This window comes from Helianthus annuus, chromosome 17 (assembly GCF_002127325.2).
Source record: "Helianthus annuus cultivar XRQ/B chromosome 17, HanXRQr2.0-SUNRISE, whole genome shotgun sequence".
Lineage (NCBI taxonomy): Eukaryota > Viridiplantae > Streptophyta > Magnoliopsida > Asterales > Asteraceae > Helianthus > Helianthus annuus.
The window spans coordinates 139068968-139084263 of NC_035449.2; the positions used below are offsets into that span (position 1 = coordinate 139068968).

At 43.1% G+C, this 15296-nt stretch overlaps 1 protein-coding gene and 1 non-coding gene across 2 annotated transcripts; both read right to left on the reverse strand.

The window, feature by feature from the left end:
* Positions 1 to 220: 220 nt before the first annotated feature.
* On the reverse strand, positions 221 to 1438 carry LOC110925087. Its single transcript, XM_022169056.1, has one exon. It carries the CDS (start codon positions 1436 to 1438, stop codon positions 221 to 223), a length of 1218 nt encoding a protein of 405 aa, XP_022024748.1.
* An 11809-nt stretch (positions 1439 to 13247) lies between these two features.
* Positions 13248 to 13354, reverse strand: LOC118489418. Its single transcript, XR_004887438.1, has one exon. It is a non-coding gene; the product is annotated as a small nucleolar RNA R71 (small nucleolar RNA).
* Positions 13355 to 15296: the final 1942 nt, after the last annotated feature.

Genomic DNA, 15296 nt, shown 5'->3' on the forward strand with positions numbered 1-15296 from the left:
CCCACTTGGTGAAATAGTCAACGGCCACAATTATAAACTTTACGGCTCCCGGAGCGTCTGGGAAAGGTCCCACCATATCAATCCCCCACTGCTGAAAAGGCCAAGCAGTGGACACTGGGATAAGATCATTTTTTGGGCCCAGGGTCTTTGGAGAGTGCCGCTGACAGGAGTCGCATTTGCGCAGCTCCTTCAGGGCGTCGACATGCATCCCTGGCCAATACTATCCAGCGTTCATAATTTTCGCGACAACCATGCGTGGTCCTGCATGGATGCCACAGATCCCTTCATGGATCTCGCTGATCAAGTAGTTGGCGTCTTGGGGGTCCACATATCGCAATAAGGGCCCCAAGAAGGACCTTCGGTATAGAATACCATCATTCATCTCATAATGCAGGGCCTTGTTTTGAATCTTCCTTGCCTCTGCTTTGCTCTCCGGGAGTATTCCTTCTTGCAGATACTGAATTATAGGGGTCATCCAGGATGGCTGCCCTATTTCGATCACACTTACCTGGCGCAGCAGGACTGATGGGTTTTTTAGTACTTCAATCCTTACCTCTTTTGCGAGATGTTGAAAGGAAGTTGAAGCAAGTTTGCTTAAGGCGTCTGCTTGTTTGTTTTCAGAACGATTGATGTGTACTACCTTGTATGACTTGAATTTCTGAAGCAGTTCTTTCGCTTGATCCAAACATAACGCCATAACTTCGCCTTTCGCATCATAGATTCCGTTGACTTGACTGGCGATCAAAAGTGAATCAACATGCGCTTGCAGATTTTTAGCTCCCATCTTTATGGCGAGGCGTAAGCCTGCCAGAAATGCCTCATACTCCGCCTCGTTGTTGGTATTCTTAAAATCCAACCTGATAGCGTACGTAAATTCATGCTTTTCAGGGCTCATAAGGCGCAGTCCGGCTCCTGCGCCGTCTTCGTTTGAGGCCCCATCTATGTACAGCAACCACAACTCATCAGATGTATCTTTCATGGGAGTTTCGACAATGTCGCAATCTTTTATTTTTTCCACTGGGACTTCTGTGATAAAGTCTGCGAGGACTTGACCCTTGATAGCTGGGCGCGGCCTATACAAAATGTTGTGGCCTCCCAGCTCGATTGCCCATTTTGCTAATCGCCCAGATGTCTCCGGCTTCTGCAATATCGTCCCAATGTGGAAGTTGGTAAGTACGGTGATGACGTGGCCTGTGAAGTATCGGCGCAGCCTTCTGGATGCATGTAGCAGTGCCAATACCAATTTTTCCATCGTTGAATACCTCGTTTCAGGATCTGTGAGCACTCTGCTGACGTAGTAGATTGGAGTCTGAACCCCGTTTCTTTCTACAAGCAATACCGAACCCACTGCCTTGTCTGATGATGACAAGTACAAGATGAGCGGCTCCTTTTCGAACGGTGCAGTCAGGGTTGGGAGTTCGATCAAACACTCCTTCATTTACTGAAAAGCCTTCTCTGCTTCAGGCGTCCACCTGAACTCTTGTTTCTTCACACAGTTGCGCAGAGTGCTGATGAAAGGGTACGACTTCGCTGCGTGATTTGACAGAAAGCGGTTAAGCGCAGCTAAGCGGCCGGCTAACCTTTGCATCTCTTTGATTGTTCTTGGTGACGGCATTCGTTCTATTGCCTGGACCTTTTCTGGATTCACCTTAAATCCGCCATTTGTGACTATGAAGCCTAAGAATTTCCCTTCTTCCATACCAAAAGAACATTTGGCTGGATTCAATTTCATATTCATGCTTCTCAATGAGTTGAATGTTTTCTCGATGTCTTTCAATATTTGGTCCTCTTCGGGACTTTTTACCACCAGGTCGTCGATGTAAACTTCGATATGTTTCCCAATATCTCCTGCAAAGATCTTGTCCATCAGGCGCTGGTACGTGGCGCCAGCGTTCTTGAGACCGAATGGCATCTTTGTATAACAGAAGATACCCAGATCAGTCCGGAAAGCCGTCTTGTCTTCGTCTTCAAGCTTCATTTGAACCTGATGGTATCCCTTGTAGCAATCTAAGAAGCATTCCATCTGTATGGTGCGAGGGAGTCTATCTTTTTGTCGATCTCAGGCAAAGAGTAGCAATCTTTAGGGCATGCCTTGTTGAGATCAGTGTAATCAACGCACATTCGCCACCCTCCGTTAGACTTCTCCACCATTACTGGGTTCACGACCCAACTTTGATAACGTACTTTGCGTAAGATTCCAACTTTGAGTAGTTCGCATGCTTGCTCATTCATTGCTTTGGTTTTGTTTGCCCCTAAGCTGCGCCTTCTTTGGACCTTCGGCTCAACAGAGGGGTAGGTGTTTAAACAATGCTCAGTAATGTCACGCGGGACACCGGTCATGTCTGCCGGGGTCCAGGCGAAGATGTCCATATTCCTGAATAGGAGTTGCTTTAGATGCGTTCTAATATCTGGTGAGATTGCGTGGCCTATCGTCACCGTTTGCTCTAGGTATTTGCGGTTTAACACCCATTTCTCTGGCTCGGTTGTGGAAACCTTTGCCGCTTTTGTTGGGCGCATCTCTTCTGTTGACATCACTTCTTTCCTGGCATAGATAATTGCCACCCCCGTCTTGGTTGGAAACCCTATCGCTGAGTGGGGTGTGGAAGTTACCATGTTTAGCTCGCCTTGGGTTTCTCTCCCAATCAACACATCATGCCTTGATTTGACAGGCATCACCATGAAGTTTACATCTATTGTTCTTGAATGCTTCCCGTCAGAGAGCGTGACGGGGAAGCTGATCTGGCCTAGCGGGAAGACCATTTCGTTGCAAAATCCAGACAGTGGATAATCAACTGGCTCAAGTCTCGCTTTATCATCTTCATCAAATTGATTAAAACATTTCTCATAGATGATATCAGCTGTACTTCCTGGGTCAATGAAGACATATTCCATTTCATAATGGCCGATAATACCAGTAATGACGACGGGTCGAGTGGTGCGGGGGCCGCCGCGCACTACCGGGAAAATGACCTGTTGCTCTTGCCATGAGGGTTCGTAAGGGCGTTTGCCCTTTTCTTTTGCGCTGTATCTTGGTCCATTAACCATATGGGTTTCTAGGCGTCGGACTTTCTTGTGCCTCCCCTCATCATGGCGTTGAATCTGTCGAGTTTCTTTGCGCACGTTTTTCACCAGGTGGCTTAGCTTCCCGCTTTTTAGCGCTTTCTCAATCTCTTGACGTAAACTGAAGCAGTCATCTGTCAGGTGCCTAGTATCTTTGTGGAAATCACAGTACAGGTTGGGGTCCTGCCCCTTCTTGTTTGTCATAGGCCTTGGCGCCTTGAAATCATGATTCTCCGTCATCAACACCTCTTTGGGTGTTTTTATGAGCGGAGTCCAGTGCTTTTCTTGGTTATCGTCCCTGACTACTTTTTGATAACCGATTCTATCAATTGTGTCACGCGCATCCTCTCTATAGCGCGGCCTCTCTTCATGGCCTCTTGATCTTCCGGATTTCCAATCGTTACCCTTGAACTTGTTGCGCTTGTTGTGCTCGCGCGAATTTCCTTTGGAAAATCGGTCTTCGGTATAATAATTCTTGTTCCCGGCGAGTGACTCTTCAGTTTGCGCGACTATTTTCACGGCTTCCATGAGTTTATCCCATTCTTTGGTGTAACACCTTGAAAATTTGTGTCCAATAAAGTATAAACACGTGTCATAAGCTCTGAACGTGAGAAAGAATACTTTGGAGGGACTAAAGTTGACAAACGGGAAAACTATGTGAATATAAGGGTCCAAAGTGTCAACAATGGATAAATATATTCTAAAATAGCCCTACATAATGTTTTTACCTTCCAACGAATAAATCATGGATCATACGAAGCGAAACATAAAGGAAAATGAGGAATTACAAACTACAGGGGCTAAAAGTGTCAGCATGTGCAAAGTATACCTCTGAGTGACCTTTTGGCAGACCCGAAGCTTTGTAATGATAAAATATACTCACTAGAATATGTGGTTAAAATTTCATAAAGTTTCGTTATCGTATGAGAAAGTTATGATCAAATTCGTGTTCGAGGGGTTAAAAGTGTCAACATTGGATTCTATGGCCTTATGAGTGGTTACAAGGTTAGTCAAGGACTTAACCAAGTTAGTAAATGTCCCAAGGCCCTTAAAAATCAAGTTTGGAGGCTGAAATGGCAAATTAGAAGCTCAAAACCACGTTACAAAGGACCAGGGACTGAAATTGCAAAGTTTGAAAACTTGTTCACTGATCAGACAGGTCAGGCGACCCGCGTAAAGGTCCCCTATGACTTTACGCGGGCCGCGTCAGGGTGCCAGTGACAGAAAACACCTGCAGGTGTCTGTCCAGCCTGTTTAACCGACTTAAATGGGTTGTTTTCTTATACCAGAGGTTCCTCCAATGGTTTTTCATGCATAGGGGCACCTGTAAACATCTGGTAACAAGTGTAGACTTGTTTGGCATCATCTAACGGACTTGAATTTACTATAAAAGAACCTTAGTTGTAACCATTTGATCACCCACTTTCAAAAGTTCACAAGTGCACTTCTGGAGTTCTCTGGACAGCAAGCACTCTTCCTTAGGCTCTCTAATCTCAATTAGGACTCTTGTAAGTGTCCTTAACCCTTCCTAATTCGTTTTAGCTTAGTTAATTAGCTAAAAGTCAAACCGTCGTAATTAAGGTTTGACTTCGTGATTAATTAAAATGTGCTCTGTCAAATCACGAATTAAAAGTACCTTTAAGTAGGTAATTATGTGGGTAACAAACCCTTAAAAGGGTATTTCCAGTTTCCCACTATAACTATGTTAATTGTCGAGTCAAAGCTTATTACAAAAAGTCAACAGAAAGGTTATTTGCGAATTAATGCATAATTAGCAATGTAGGATGCATGCAACCTGTTTAGTCATTAAAATAACTTGGTAATTAATGTAAGAACATGTTCCAACATGTTCCAACATGTTCAACTCGACAATTTTCAGTTTAGGCTCGGTTTGGAACCGAAAGTCGCAAAGTTTGACTTCTGCTTGACTTTCAGTTCTGACCCGTTTAAGCCAAGATTAGGATTGCCTTAGAGCTTCTTTTGAACCTATTTACATGTTAGTATAACTCTCTGAGATTATACAACTTGGTTCATTAGATATCCTTTTCACATGCATGTTTCCGTTAATCGCTTATATGTTGACCATTATGCCCATTTGACCTTAAAACGTGATTTTTGAAAATGTAAAAGGGTAGGCACCTTAGCTACTGGTTTATAAACTTGCACCCAAAATTTGAAGTCAGTTTGAGGTCTAGATTAAGAGTTATGCTCAATAGCGTAATTAAGAGCTTCTTTAATAATTAAATGGCGTAAATTACGTATAGCCTATCAAAACCCAAATTTTTATACCAAACTTTTTACCCACTGTTATAAAATAATATTTTGGGATTTTTGGTGATTTTTATTCGTTTTTAGGCTGAGCATAACTTAGTGTTCTAAGATTAATTCGGTTTATGCCGGTTTTACCCTTTTTAGCCATAAATTGAGTTTTACAAATCCTTTTGACCTCAAACCAATTTCTACTGATTTGTTATGATAAATAAATTATTTTGAGCCTTCTGGAATATTAAAAATATCAGCTTTTTACAGAAAACCCGGAAATGGCTCCAAATCGCCTTTTTAGGCATTTTTAACACATAAGTGTGCACTAGAACCTTATTTAGCATAAGGGTTTGAACCTACAGATGTAATTAGTATACTTTTATATTTTAAACAGTAGGCAAATGTTTTGAACTCAGAATTTCCAGAATTTACCTTTTAGGCACATGTGAAATTACCAAAATACCCCTACGGTGCATAGTAAGGTTAAAGATAATAAATTTCACATAAATTTGATACCCTACTGTTATAACTTAGTAAATTAAGTATATTTACTAATTTAATCAGACCTGTAACTCAGGTTATCATTTTTAACCCTTTTTCACCTTATAAAATGACCAAAACGCCCTTTTGAGGCATAGTTTTGGTTTAAAATCATTTGGGGCATAATGGAAGGTATCATTCTGATATCACAACATATTTTAAGCATATTGACTTCAGAAACTTGTATTTGACTCTTATGGTTACTCGTTACGCATTATACGCGTTCGGATCGGCTTAAGTGACTAGTTTGGCCATTTTAGCCGAAACGGGTCAAACCATATCTTTTCGGTCTCAAAATCCAAAATGTGATTATGTTACCCATATAAAACAAGTGTGCAAGCTTGTTGGGACAAAACCACATTCTAAAACGGTTTTCGCCTTATTGTGCGTTTAAAACCGTAATCTTTATACAAAACTAACCGGTCTAAGCTTAAGACTCGTTAGGATTCTAATAGGTTATTAAAACCTTAATTTCCAGATCTAGGAGCCCAGTAAAAGCTACTTGCACTCGTTATATTTGGTTTATACTTTGCTCAGGTAAATACTTTTAACTTATTTTCCCTATACGGGCTTGGGGTACGGTATATAAAATACCGCTTGGTCGGGAAATTGACCATAACCGGTCTTGGTTATGTGCAGTCAAATGAACCCGTTTGAAAATGCTGTTTTGTTTGTTTAACGCCTTTGGGGGCTTAATGACCATGTCCCGGATATCCTTGGCATCATTCAAAGAATGGCCACGACCTTAGCACTCGGGTGTAGGCGTACACCCGTAGCGTTGTATAACACGTATAATCGTCGGTACGAGAGAAGTCTCGTGGCGGAATTATATTAAGTGGTGTGTTTAATAATCTTTAACCTGGAACGAACCCGGGCTACCGAACGCAGAACGAACATGTAATTCTTTTACAAGATTATTAAGCAAATAATTATCCCAAGTTATAAAAAGTTTTATGCCACGTGCATTTAACTCAATTTTAAACATTTTCAAAATGAGTCAGTTAAATTGTATTTACCAGTGTAAACTGGCGTATTTTCCAAAAAGACTAAGTGCAGGTACTACGCGTAATAGGCTGGTCACTCCTTAAGCATCCATAGAAGTCTCGCAAGCTTAGGATGCATGAAGTCTGTTGAAATGAAGTTCCTTTTTCGTTTGATTCTGCCTGTGGATTTTATTTCGACATTTTGTGATATTTGAATATTACAATAAATTAAGTTGAAATGAATCTATCTTTGCTTCCGCTGTGCATTATAATTTGTGTTGTTTGACTATGATGATATCAACTACGTCACGTTAATCCCCCACCGGGCCCACCGGTGACACGTGGAAATTAGGGGTGTGACAGGTTGGTATCAGAGCCAACACTGAGCGAATTAAACACTAGCCTTTTGTGTTTAGTCTCAGTGCACGAATTGCACATTCTTCGAGTTCCGAGTCTAGACAAAGAACATAGGACAAACTCTATTTTGTTTTATTTTTGGGTCTTATTATTATTATTATTATATTATTATTGTTATCTAAAACTTGTATGCAGGTCAACATGCCACCAAGATTTCTTCGCGGTCGAGGCAAAGGACCAGTCACGGGTCACGATCACGAAGCCGGGCCTTCGCACCGGCGTACCCCATCCATTACCATGAGCACTAGTCCACAAGAGCCGTGGAGGCTCTATGTTGAACCTGGGAGACGGTCAGTTTCCCTCAGCTCTTCACCTTCTTACCAGCATTCCTTTGGGCCTCAATCGGAAAACGAGCCCAACGAGCAACCACCCTCTTTCATACCTTTGCAGAGATCCAACTCTCACCACTCCTTTGGTGACCCAACCCCAACCTTCCAGAGCCGATTCAACCCGGCTAATATCTTTCCAGAACTCGTGGGTCCTAACCCACTACGACCTGAGGATCATTTCTCAGGTGACCACGCTGATGACATGGATGAAGACACGGACCCCATGGAGCCCGCGTCTGGAACACCCAACCACCCGATAGAGATCTCTGACGGGTCATCTTTTCACGGATCGCCTTATCGCGGTCCAGACAGCTACGAGGAGAGGTTCCGGAACATCGACTGGTATTTTACCCCCTCACACCACTCCTTTCCATATCAACAGTAGCAGCAGCAACAGCAACAGGATCCTTCTCAGGATTCTCGTTTCGTGGCAGTTACTGCGCCACCACCACCACCAGTGGAACAGCAGCCGCCTCCGGAGCCACCGAGGCGGAGGAGGTTAAACGCACGGATGTCCGTGCGAGGGGGTGTCCGCATCAGCACTCCCCAACCGTCAAGTGGCAGTCATTATCCGCCACTACAGGAGGAAGAAGAAGAACCACAGATGGGGGTTCCATCAAACCCCATTCCAGATGTTAACTCAGTGCCTGTGGCACCTCCGTTGGGTTTTGACAACCCAATTCCTGCTTATTCCGCGGCATACAACCCGTTTGAAATGCCGGGCCACAACAGCTTTAACTATGCGGAGGTCGATCCATATCAAGTAGCTCGGGACTACAACGCTCTTCACCCTGAAGGGCCATACGGAGGACCATGGACCACTGGTTACCCAGCTTATGGGTACCAGCATCCACCTATGTACCAGCCGCCGCAGCCACAGCTTATCCCGCCGGAGCGTCAGCAGGAGGTTCTTGATAGGTTGAACCAGGTCGAACGAGAAGTTCGAGAAGACCGTAGAGAGCGGCAAGGCTTCTTCAAGGGTCTGTCAGACTTGCTAAAGGGGAAGTCCAAGAGGAGGGGTCACTGAAGACGTTGTTGTTTGTTGCTTAGTTGTAATCAGTCCCTGCGTGGACTTGTTGTTTCTGTATTCAGCTCCTACGTGAGCTTGTCTTTTAGTATTCTGCCCCTGCGTGGGCTTGTCTTTCAGTTGACCCCTGCGTGGGTTTGTTGTTTGTTTGTGTGTTATTTGTTTGTTGTATTTCGCCCCTGCGTGGGCATGTTGTTTGTAGAAGTCCCGTTTAGGGCAAGTGTTGTACTATTGAATCTTTATTAGTGAAATGTTGCATTTAAATTTTCATGATTGTTGTTATAAATATGAATAAACTTAAAATAAAAAGGTAAAAATGAAAATAACATTTCCTAAATTAAAGAAGACCTACCATTAATATAAAATGGCAAAATCTAAAAAGTGACAAGACCTAGCCACATGTCATTTTAAGACAAGGCCAAGATGGTATCTCCATAATTAGATTCAGGTCCATAATTAACATCTCAACTTAGGATTGATCTGCGTTATAAAGAGAATCTAAGGGGTAAAACCTAGCCACGTGTCGTTGCAGACATGGCCAAAATGGTAGAACCTGTCTAGAAGATTCCAAATTCTGTTAACATCTGTAAGTATGTTAACATACTGGGCAAATTGTGACTCAGTAAAAGTCACAAGAGCCATTATTGAAAATTGGGTTAATTTAAAATTCCCTGTAAGTAAATGACCATTCCTTGAGGATGAAGTACCTACGGGTAGTAATTAATGTCCTAGGGACTAAGAGACAGTTTGAGTCTGCAACTCACTGTTTAGAATAGGGTAATGAACTGTGATTCAGATCCTAATACCTTGATTCTGTAAGAATCCGGGTTATAAACTAACACTGTCCTTGTGACTAAGTTATATGTTAATTTTTAACTATAATATAGGATTATGATACAGATCCTGAATTAATATTTGATTAATAAATTAACCTGCAATGGCTATTTAAAACCATGGTTAATAAAATACATAAAATACTGTATTAGCTATTAAATAAAACCTTGCCCATTATTGTTTATATGTAGCAGTGAAGCTACATGGCTAGGTCGGATGAAGTGAATAGTCGTCCGGTGGAAAACCACGATAATGCAAAGATACAGTTAACTAGTGCGGAGTTGAAAGCACTGGTAGATGATGCGGTTACTAAGGCATTAGAAAGACAGTACAGTGAGTACAGTGGGACCCATAGTAGAACCTTGTCTACACCGCATAATAAATCTAAGACTCACTTGGAGGCTCACAGCAAGCCACCTTCTGTCCAACCCAAGTCTAAAAAGGAGGAATCCAAGAAGGAGGATGATAGACATTCTTCGAATGAAAATGATAATCATTCCAAGAAGATTGTGCTTTATGATGCCCCACGTGCCAAGGGTTGCACGTATAAATACTTTGTGTCTTGTAAACCCCGGGATTTCACTGGGGAGAAGGGGGCAGTGGACTGTATGACTTGGCTTGATGAGATGGAGACAGTAGTGGATATAAGTGGCTGTGCTGAAAGAGATATTGTGAAGTTCGTGACACAATCTTTTAAAGGTGATGCACTGCAATGGTGGAAGTCGCTGATTCAAGCCACCGGAAAGATACCGCTATACAACATGTCTTGGGAACAATTTGTTGCCCTAATCAAGGAGAATTACTGCCCTCAGCACGAGGTCGAAGGAATAGAGTCTGATTTTCTGTCTCTGGTGATGAAGAACCTGGACTGCCAGGCTTACCTCACAACCTTCAATTCCTTGTCAAGGCTAGTTCCCTACCTTGTAACACCTGAACCAAAAAGGATAGCCCGTTTCATTGGGGGTCTAGCCCCAGAAATTAAAGCAAGCGTCAAGGCCTCTCGGCCCACTCCTTTTCGATCAGTGGCTGACATATCTCTGTCCCTTACAAAGGACGTAGTTAGACAGAGATCACTGAGAGCCGCAGATGCCGAGAAGCGAAAACGCGAAGATGATGGTTCGCGACGCTCAGAAAAGAAGCGTAAGGGCAATGGCGACCACAAGAAAGGGTCGGGATCCAAGAAAGGAGATCATCAGACAGGTGAAAAACTGATGTGTGTAAAATGCAACATATAAATCACATCAATTAAGGCATAAAACTAACCCTTTTTAAGTACTAATGTTGGAAAAAGAGTGTTTTTGTCTTCCTTTTGTATTTTCAGGATGAAATGAGCTCAAATTCACAAAAGAGGCAAAAAGACAACTAATTCTAGCATAAATACAAGAAAAGGAATAAAAGTAGACTGCCCGAACCCTCAACGGCATCCTCCAAAGCAAAGAAGAGAAAACAGAAGCCTGAACACGCCCCGTGCTCAGCCAGCATGGGGCCGTGCCCAAGAAGCAGCAGAAAAGACAAACTTGTAGAAGCTTCCATTGCCCACCACGGGGCCGTGTCCAGTGAGCACGGGGGCGTGGTGAAAGTACAGCAGGCGCATTAATTGTAATTGCGAATTACAATTAATGAGGAGAGAGAGTGTCAGACGGGCACGGGGGCGTGTCCAGCGGACACGGGGCCGTGCCCAGCCTTCTGTTCAGCCTATAAATAGGAGTGCTTGGTTTCATTCCATCTCATCCCTTGGCACACCACCTCTCTCACACTTCATCCACCACCCACCACCACTATAACACCATCATCCACCACCATCATCCATTGTCCATCGTAGAGTGTGTGAGTCGTCTCGGGATCCAAGATTGATAGTAAGAGTTCTTGACAATCAAGGCCATGTTTGCCTAAGTCTCTTACATCACTTGGTGAAGACAAGTGTTTAGTATAATACTTTTTATTTTTAATCTTTTGCACTTTTTATTTGGTTTTGTATTAATGACTTTAATAACTAGTTGCTTATGTTGAAGGTGATCTTTCCTTATCGTTTGTCCGTGGTGTCTTGGCATTATTTTACTGTCTATATAAAATAAAAGATTTTCACCATTCATATCTCCACGGTCTATATGGAGGTATGTTGGCTACCTGGTCGGGGGTTAAGGGAACGGTTTGGTAAGGGTCTTGCCCTTGTTCAGCGTTTAGAGGTCCTGCTTGGGACCTGGGTCAAATTTAGTAGGATCTCCTTCAATGCCCATAGGTATTGGATGGCGGGGATCCAAACTCTTTGACCCCCTCATAAGTTAACTAATATTAATACTATAACCCGGCTATTTAGGACTGTATCCCTGCTGACTCAGACTACTTAGCCGAGGGTAACGTCACCGCCAAAAGCGGGGCCTACCATAATTTGCATTAATAACTTGATTCATTATCTTCCAATAATCCAACCCTTTAGGATTGTATCCTTGCTGACTTAAACTACTGGGTTGAGGGTAACGTCGCCTTCAAAAGAGGGGCCTACTACAATAACTACGATAATCTCTTAAACAAGTGCAAAAGTGCGAAAATAATCAAAGGTTATACTAATACACGAGTCGGATCCAAGTGATTCATCTTGTCTATCTGTTTTTATTTTATTTTTATTTTTCAGCATTTAGTTAGTTTTTATTTTCTTAGTTTAAAAAACATTTTTCTCACATTTTGATTTGATTAGACGTTGAGGATAAACTGGTATTAAAAGCTCTTGTGTCCTTGGACGACCTCGGTATCTTACCAACACTATACTACGTCCACGATGGGTGCACTTGCCCATATGTGTGTTTAGTGTTAGTGAATATCGTGTTTTATATATTTAAAACTTGGTTAAAGGTGTAAAAAGGGCTTAATTATACATTAAAAATATATTACACTACACACGCATCAAGTTTTTGGCGCCGCTGCTGGGGACACAAGGATTTTAAGAAAGTTAGGAATCAACGACCTAATCATATTTTTTATTTTTCTTTTTAATTTTTAGGATTTTCTTAGTTTTTCAGCTTCTGCAGAGCTCAGCACGGGCCGTGCCTGGTCGGACACGAGCCATGCCCAGCATCGTTACTGACAGTTTTTAGTTTTCCAAGTTACAGAAGGCTGACCACGGGGCCGTGTCGGTGCAACACGGGGCCGTGTCCAACTTCCAGTAACTGGGATCTTGGAAACAATCACTGTACTCCGACCATGGGCCGTGTTCGCTGAACACGGGGCCGTGGTGAACCTTCTAACCAGCATTCTTTTCTGTTTTTATTGCAGGACTTGGAACCCGACGCCAACCTTACATAGTGTATGAGCTCCAGTTCTAATAAGGACATAAAAGAACCTCTAGAAGAACCCGAACGCTTTCTCAGAAAAAGATTAAAAGCTAAAAACCAAGAGAAAGTTTCGGGTGATCTACCTCCAATGGCGGACAAACGTACCCTCATGGATTATCTACGACCCACCGTAGGTAACCTAGGCGCCGCTATCAATGCTCCGAATGTTGAAGCTAATAACTTCGAACTTCGGCCGCATTTGATACAAATGCTCCAAAAATCTGCAACCTTCCATGGGCTTGCGGACGAGGATCCCCATCTACATATCACTAATTTCTTAGAAATATGTGATACCTTTCGGATCAACGGAGCATCAAATGACGCCATCCGCCTCCGTATGTTTCCTTTCTCACTGAAAGACCGAGCGAAAGCTTGGCTCAACGCCCTCCCAGCTGGATCGGTAAACACCTGGGATGAACTAGCCCAAAAATTTCTATATAAGTATTTCCCTCCCGCTAAAACTGCTAAATTAATGACTGAAATTAATACATATTCACAAGAGGACGGGGAATCCTTATATGAAACTTGGGAAAGGTTTAAGGAGTTATTACGCAAGTGTCCACATCACGGCCTTGCGATATGGCAACAAGTATCCACTTTCTATAATGGATTGTTGCCACACACAAGGCAGACACTTGATTCTAGCTCCGGGGGACTTTTAGGTAATCGTCGCCCGCACGAAATATATAATCAAATTGAGGAAATTGCTCAAACCAATTTTCAATGGCACACCCCCCCGGGGGAATAAATCTATTGCCCCGGGCGCCCATAAGGTCGATGAAAGCACTTCTTTACAAGCCCAAATCGAGGCCCTTTCTTCAAAAATAAAAAAATTGGAAATGACAAAAACAGTCTCGGTTATGGCTTGTGAAGGGTGTGGTGGGTCACATGAAAATTGGAGTTGTATGAAAGAAACGGACGATCAACAAGAAATGGTAAACTACATTGATAATAGACCTAGGCCGTCGGGTCCCCCAACGGGAACTTACAACCAAGGATGGCGAAACCACCCAAACCTTGGTTGGAGAGAACCCGGCAATAGTAGTAACCAACAAACCCAACGAACAAACTTTCAACAACCAAGAAATGAGTCACAAAATTTCACTCAACAACAAAGTGGACGGGAAAGGCTTGAAGATACTGTATCTCGCCTCATCTCCGACGCTGAAAAGAAAAACTCGGAAAGATTTCTACAATTAGAATCAAATTTTAGAAATCAACAAGCTAGTATTCAAAACATAGAAAAACAATTAAATCAAATAGCTCAGAATTTTGCCGAGAGACCGCAAGGCGCATTACCTAGCAATACCGAAACAAACCCAAATGCGCAAGTTCACCTCATCACGCTACGAAACCGCACCGTAGGGCCTACAGAAGCGTCGCCGCCAACAGAAGAAACAATACCCACACCTCTGCAGGAGAAGAACTCCCCTCCGTCACCAGATCTTACCAAAGCTCCTCGCGTTCCGTACCCCGGTAGGTTAATTCGTCAAAAGACCAATGAGCAATTCGCAAAGTTCGAAAGTCTATTAAAGCAATTGCATGTCAATATTCCTTTTATCGAGTTCCTAACCCAAATGCCCAAATACTCTAAATTCATGAGGGACTTCCTTACGCATAAAAAGAAAATTGAAAATTTGTAATTAGTCAATTTAGGCGAAGAATGCTCTGCACTCGTACTCAATAAACTTCCCCAAAAGAAAATCGATCCCGGAAGCTTCACGATTCCCTGCTCAATAGGGGAATCCCCCGTTTGTAATGCTCTAGCCGACCTTGGGGCTAGCATTAACCTCATGCCCTCATCTATGTTTAAAAGACTCGGCTTAGGAACCACGAGTCCCATCGCTCCGTCAAATTTCCACAAGGTGTCATCGAAAACGTCTTGGTAAAGGTAAGCAGATTCGTCTATCCAGCCGACTTTGTCATACTAGATATGGAAGAAGACACCGAGGTCCCCCTCATACTAGGAAGACCCTTTCTTGCCACCGCCCAAGCGGTGGTAGATATGAATGACGGAACACTCACTTTGAGGTATGGGGATGATGAAGTAAAATTCGGAGTTGGGAAAAGAATAGAGGACGACGACCCGGTCAACTACATGAAGGTTATTGATTCAAGCTTGGATGCTGCTCTCCGACGGTGTAACATGGGACGCCAAGCATCCCACTCAGAAAACATATAACCTCGCATTGGGTCTAGCCAAGGACCCTTATAAACGTAGCGCACCACGGCGGCATTCCGCGGAACTATCCTTAGTTTAGTTTAATCTTTTAGTTTTAATTTGCAGGAATAAAACACACTCATGATGGTAATGGATGAAAAAGGGAACGAGAAAAATGGCCCCATGCACAAAGAACGGAGCAACCTGACACAAATCTCCATCACAGAAGGCTCAACATGGGCCGTGCCCAACCAACACGGCCCCGTGCTGAGCCACCTGCAGAAAAACGCCCAGTTCAGGTAACTGGACACGGGCCGTGTTCACCAGACACGCCCCCGTGTCCAGCCTTCTGTC